Here is a 6,533-nt window from a genome sequence, read left to right on the forward strand (position 1 = left end):
CGTGGTGATTTGATCAGGTGAGCAAGCGCCTGCGAGGGGTCTGGGGCCCAAAGCAAGGGGTCTGGGGGCCTATCGCAACTCGATCTGCCCAAGTCAGGCCTCCCGCGGGGCGCGCACGCTCCAAAGCGGGGCCTCCAAAGTGGGGCCGAGGCCGTCACACGCGTGCGCACCTGTGTGACTGTGGCGGTGGGCGCCTCGCTGCACGCCTCGTAGAGCACTGTCACGGCGTCCCGGTCAAAAAGCCGCCCCCGCGCCCAGGTGAAGTCGCAGGACGAGGCCTGCGGTTGATTGATTGAATTGAAAAAGGGCAGCCTTGGATGCAGGTCTGATCGCGGCATGAGGAATTTGGAGGATTCTAAAAGGGGGTGGTGGCGTCTGAATCTGAAGGATATTTGAGAGGGTGCGAACGGTGGGACGAGAGGGTGGAGCGGTGCGGCATTCAAGCCGCGCGGGGGCGCTCACCTGGGGGGGCGGCACCCGCAGGCTGGCGTGGATGTACCAGAAGGGCTCTGACACGTGGGACTGGATTTCCCTGCATTGCAGAGTATGGGTGTGCTGAGAGCCCGCGCGACGAGCCAGGAGATTTCGGGTCATCCTCAATCCACTCTGGGCGCCATCGTTTGCGGAGAAAGCCTCCGGGATGCAAGCCGTGCCGCGCGCCCTCATTGGCTCGCATGCGCCCTTGACGCACGGCAGGCCTATCACGAAGGCCCTGTGCGGCCGCGCGTTCAAGCCCGCCGCGCACCAGGCGCGCTGCACTATGAGGCCCAGCGTGGGGAACTGGCAGGGGCCGTAGCTGATCAGCGGCTTGTCGTCGGCCAGGCCCCCCGCGGCCCAATCGAACCGGTCCTGGGGACGCGTTCGCAGCGGCGGCGGTGTCAGTGAGTGCGGCAGCAGGAGGGTGCCGCTATCATGTTGCGGAGTCACCCGCGCACGAGCAGTTGCATGCCGCAGGCGCCAGGAGGAGGGCTTGGCATGGGGTGCGGCCAAAGGGTGCTGGCCAAGGGAGAGCGCCCCGCCCCACCTGCAGCAGCAGCGTCTGGAAGCGAGTAAAGCTTGCGCCGACGCGCAGGTCAATCTCCTGCAAGTAAGCGTGGGAGGAAATTGGTCAATGGCGTGGGATGACATCAGATAATACGCGCAGCACCGGGACCATGGCCGAGGAGGTGGCCCCCGCCAAACCTGCAGCCACCTGCCCCTGCCGCAGCGCAGCCTGCACGGCCCTGCCTGCCCGCGTGCTTGGCCGCTGCTGCTCAAATATAACACAGCCTGCGCATGGCCCAATTCCTCATTTTCCTCGCCCCTTGCCCCCTCCCCCGCGCCAACACCACCACACAACCACAGACACACGGCCCCGCCCGTGCATGCGCTGACCTGGCGGGCATCCACCGCCAGCGCGTCCAGCTGGTTGGGCTGACCCAGTGTGGCCATCGCGTGGTTCAGCTCCCTGCAGGGCGGTCGCAAGGGACGGGGCGAGCGGGGCACGAGCTGCGCGCTTGGGTTACAGGCGGGTCGAGCGATTCCCGCAGTCTCACCAGGCAGGAGCGGACGCAGCTGGCCGTCCCGTGGTCCACGCCCCAACGCCGAAGCACGCCAAGGTACGCCCGATGAATGGTGGATTGCAGCACCAGCGGGGCCGGCGCCCGCGCGAGTGTATTCCCTGACCTCGGGATGAGGGCGCTGAAGCGGGCGCGGAACACGGTCAGCCGGGGGTTGGCGGCGCTGCAGACTTGGAGGACCTGAGGGGTGGGTGGGGTCAGAGGGCGGGGCGCGGCTGCTTGTGCTTGTGCTTGTATTGAACGTGCCTGGTAGCCCACTGCTTCCGTCGTTGCACAAGAGCTCCCAGTGCTAAAACGGTTCCGTGTGAAGCACCGCGCAGCCCAAAGTCCCACCACCTGCCTTACCCTGGACGACTGCATCTTTGTGACTCACCTCAAAGCCGATGTTTTCGCCCTCCCTGTCACAGTCCAGCCACAGCACCAGCCACTGCGCCCCCCGGGCCAGCTGTTGCAGGTTCTGCTGCATCGCAGCCTTGTCCTGCACGGCGTGGCATGCCGCGATGACGTGCATCGTGGGGCGCTTGAAATGTGGTTGCCGCGGCAAGTCGTGCTGCAAAGAGGTCGTGCAGCTGCCATGCACAGGCAAGCCAGGCCGCCTTGGCTGCGGCCAGGCTGGCGGCCACCCCTGCATTTGGGCCAGCACTGCAGGCTGCCTCTGCGCCCGCAGCCGCCCTCGCACCTGCGGCACGGATTTCACAACTGGGGCAGTGTAGAGCTCGGCAGGGCCGCACCTGCGGGTGCAGCCGCGATGTGAATGTTGCTATGCAAGCTTGCAAATGACGCTGCAGCTGCCAGTGCCATAATGGGGCGACCTGCTGCTAGGTGATGAATGGTCTGAGGCCAGGTACGAGGCACAGGACCAAAACGTGACACTCCATTCAAAATAACAGGTAGCCCGTGAAAGCCGCCCACGCCTGCTGCTCGTAACCGCCGGCAGAGCAACTCAACAGACAACCTGAGATGAAACTGAAAGACCCTTGCCTCTGCACAAACATGACCAAACCTCCACTGCTACATCCCCGCTACATCCCTGCCATCATTGCGCAGAAGCACTCACGTGTACGCGCACCACCTCAACAGAAGCTGCATGTGATTTCCAGGCCTGTGATAACCCTGCACTTCGCACACCCTCTCAACCCCACAGCTTGTCCAACCTCCACTCTCCAACACCCGCACCCGCGCCACTTCTTGTACTGCTGTGTGAAATCCAACTCCATGAGATGGCCGGCAACGCTGGTGAATGTCATGTCGCAGGACTGGCCATTGACTGTGTATCCAAACTCCCAGATGGGGTTGTATTGAGCGCTGGCGCAGCAAAGGGGGTGGCGAAAGGCAAGTAGGCAGCACGGGCCATGCAAGGGCGAGGTGAGAGGTGTGGGTCAGGATCCTGCAGCTTTCGTGTAGATGCCAGCATAGGGCATGCTTTCGATGCAGCACCCACTTTGTTAAAGACCAGCATTTTGGCCCACGTGCGCGTTGCAGTGCGAATGTGAAGCGTGCTGTGCTGCAAGGTACTGCATGCTGGCTCGTGCTCACCACCCGCGCCGGTTGCGCGCCGCCCCATTGCTGAGGATGCGAGAGACCTCTTTGGCTACACTGGGCTTCTCCGCGACGTTAAGAACTTTTACAGGCATGCTCTACCGCAGCCCGCGTGCAGATCATCTGCTCATTGTCAGAAAATTTGAAAAGCTACCCTGCCTATGTCAAAGAGCATTGAGCTTTCCGCTGCTATGCTTGCAAATAGGTTTATACGGTAATTCAAGTCACTTGTCAGCTCGTGAAAAACACAGAAGAGATCTGCGGGTGTCTTCAGTCTCACTAAAAGCGGGTGTCTCGCTGCTGCATCACCATGGCAGACTCTAAAAACGCCTTGCAACCAGCCACAATCACGCACCTGGATATGCGCTCAAGAGGAGCCGAGGTCGCCGACAGCTGCCACAGGGGCGACAGGAGTGCGCGCCCGTTGCGCCTGTGCACTTGGAACATAGAGCGAGGTTACAAGCTGGACCTTGTCATCCAGCAGCTGAAAGAGATCGATGCAGGTGGGCAGGCCACGGCATGCAGTGCAGCCGCTGCTGCAGCTGGGCTGAGGGGCCGCTTGCTGCAATCATGAGGGCTGCGACAAAGGCCCGACCAGCCCCAGTATAATAAACAAGCCCCACCTTCTGGTCTAACTCCCTGCCCAAGTTCTGGCACACCCTCCCTCCCGACCCCTGCTCTGTATGCATCCGACTTCGCGTGCAACCCGCAGACATCCTGAGCCTCCAAGAGCTGGATATCGGCTGCGACCGCAGCGGCGGCGTCGACACCTTCACTCAAATCGCGACGGCGCTGCGCCTCAACGGCCTGTTCCTCTGCGAATTTGAGGAGCTGCGCTCGCCCCTGCGGGATGCCAAGTCGCAGGGAGGAGGAGTGCACGGCAACGCGGGTGCGCGGAGGCTGAGCTGCAGCGCCGCCGGTCTGCGTCGGCGCGCGCCCGCAGCATGCTCCAGCGCAGCATGCTTGCCTGCCGACGCCGCACCCTGCATAGCCGCTGTCTTGTCGCGCCGCGGCCCTAATGGCACCCTTGATCGCGTCCTCCCTTCATTTGAGCCTGCCGGAGCAGTATTTTCACGCTTCCGCTTCACCAGCTGGCGCGTGCTGGAGCACACCCACCACCCAGTCGACTGGGAGGCCGACCCTCAGCCCCACGCGTGCGCGGCCCGGGAGCCACGGCGGGGCCGGCGCGTCACTCTGGTAGCTGATGTGGCGGCGCCTGGTGGCGACATACGCGTGTACAACACACACCTTGAGGTGGGCGTCGCGCCGCAATACGTTTTCCTGAGCAGCAGCATCGAATTAGGGTGGCGACACTTGCCTCAATGTGCACTGGCAACACCTTCTTCAAAGTCCACCCCTTTAGCATGCGCAAGGGACAGGGTCTTTTTTGTTTCCTCGGCGACCAATGCACCGCACATTGATACCCTGTTGCTCTTGGACACTCATCCCCTAGGTGTTCTGCGGCATCCTGGGGCGTGCGTGGCAGTTTTCCGACATCCTGAGGGACGTCAAGGCCTCCGAGTCGCACGAAGCAGCGGCGGCAGCGCCTACGACAGACGCCGCGGCAAGCGGCGCAGCGGCAACAGAGGTGTCCTTGGCGGCGCAATGGAACAATGGAGGATCCTGTGACAAGCAGCAGGAGCAGCAGCAGGAGCAGCAGACTCTGCAGCCCCGCGTCAGGCGATATGCAATATTAGGAGATCTTAACACGGTGGGTTGGAGGGACTTAACACATGGTACTCGCTGCTGGGGCATGGCACTTGAGGGTGTCTTGGCCACGCATGCAGCGAAGGTCTGTGGCTTGGCTGCATCCACCTGTGGCCAGTGGGCGCCTGCCTTCCGCTGCCCTGCTCTGAAGCCCCCGCGCATTCCTTGAAAACCCATGCCCGGAACCCCATCTTTCTTGCCTTTTGCACTCTGCAACGCTACTGCGCGCTGCGCAGATGGCGAATGGTGTGGCGCGGCTGTCTGCTAATTACTGCTGTGACAAGCTGCGGTGGCAGACGCTGGGCCTCAGCGAGGCGCAGTACTGGCAGCGCTACATCTTTTCATGCGTCGGCAAGTCGAGCAATGCAGGGCGGGGACTGCACGCTGTGGTGTGAATCTTCCAATAGTGTGGTGTTTGCTTGACCTACAAGCGACACCACGTTGCAGCTTTGCACGTCAATCCTACAAATCTTTGCTTGCGTGCATGGACATGAAGGGCAAGACGCCAGCCTCGCCTCCCCAACCTGAAACCCCAGGAAAGGACCCCGCCATGGTCAACACTCACTTTTTGAAGTTGGGGCTGCCCGTCGACGTCTGCAGCGCCCTGGTCAACCCCGGGTTCTTTGACCCTTTTGACGCGGCTGTTGACATCACACTGGACAACCCTACATACAGGCACGCCTGCTGCTCGTGCGCATGCTGCAAGATACCAGACACTGTACAACCTGCACACCACACTGTTTGCCTGTTTCTTGGATTGAGCATGGGCATGTCTTTGCAGTTGAGCACTATGCCAAAATCCCCTGAGTTTACCAAATGCACACATTTTCAATGGAACAGGCTGGGCCCCTTACATCTCATGACTGGCAAGCTGGACTGGGTGCTGCTCAGGGACCTGATGCCATCATTCTGGTACATGGCGAATTTGACTTGGGCTGCATCTGATCACCGTGCCCTGGTTGTTGAGGTCACATGAAAAATTTGACATTTTGTAATAAGAAGTGTTTCCGTTTTGAGTGTTACAGGATTGCATTGCAGCTGATTTATGGCTACAATAAATCACATATACAGCCAATTTCCGCTCTCAAGAGGTGAGAGCAGGTCAGGGCGCACGGCAAAAGTACAGGCATGCAAACGATTTTGGGAAAACATGCGCAAGCACAAATGCGGAATACAGCACGTAGTCACAGCATCAATGCGCGCAAGGCTGCATCAACATGAGGTGGTGTGGAGCAATCAGCCCAGCAGGGGCAGGCTGCCGGTCACACCGGTGACGGTGCCGAGGAGGCCGCTGGCAGTGCCGGCGGCGGAGCCCACAACACCGTTGACGGTGCCCAGGGCGCCACCGACGGTGCCGAGGGCGCTGCCGGCGGTGCCGAGGGCGGTGCCGATGAGGGGGGTGGCGACGGGGCCAACAACGGGGAGGGAGCCGACGGTGCCCACCACAGTGCCGAGCACGGGGGTGACAGTGGAAGTGGCAGTGCCCAGCAGGCCGTTCACGGTGCTGCCGACGGTGCCGATGACGGGGCTGGCGACGGGGCCAACAACGGGGACGCTGCCGACGGTGGTGCCAACAGTGCCCAGCAGGCCGTTCACAGCGCCGGTGACGGCGCTCAGCTGCTTCAGGTCGCGGGCCGCGAGGGCGGGCGCCGCCAGGAGGAACACGGCCAGGGCGGCCACGGAGAGGATACGAGCCATGGTGATGGGTGGGGTGGTCGAGCCTGTGGA

The 6,533-nt window shown here is 61.9% G+C and overlaps 2 protein-coding genes across 2 annotated transcripts; both read right to left on the reverse strand.

Moving 5' to 3' along the window:
* Positions 1-69: 69 nt before the first annotated feature.
* Positions 70-2,070, reverse strand: MNEG_12690 (DNA topoisomerase III; the record flags this gene model as incomplete). Its single annotated transcript, XM_014038837.1, has 8 exons — positions 70-84; positions 171-278; positions 463-532; positions 746-849; positions 1,025-1,081; positions 1,375-1,447; positions 1,666-1,739; positions 1,933-2,070. 8 exons carry the CDS (start codon positions 2,068-2,070, stop codon positions 70-72), a joined length of 639 nt encoding a protein of 212 aa, XP_013894291.1.
* Positions 2,071-6,041: 3,971 nt separating this feature from the next.
* On the reverse strand, positions 6,042-6,503 carry MNEG_12691 (hypothetical protein; the record flags this gene model as incomplete). The annotated part of the gene is made up of 1 exon (XM_014038838.1): positions 6,042-6,503. One exon carries the CDS (start codon positions 6,501-6,503, stop codon positions 6,042-6,044), a length of 462 nt encoding a protein of 153 aa, XP_013894292.1.
* Between the last annotated feature and the right edge of the window lie 30 nt (positions 6,504-6,533).

Source organism: Monoraphidium neglectum (genome assembly GCF_000611645.1).
Source record: "Monoraphidium neglectum strain SAG 48.87 unplaced genomic scaffold scaffold03380, whole genome shotgun sequence".
Taxonomy (NCBI): domain Eukaryota; kingdom Viridiplantae; phylum Chlorophyta; class Chlorophyceae; order Sphaeropleales; family Selenastraceae; genus Monoraphidium; species Monoraphidium neglectum.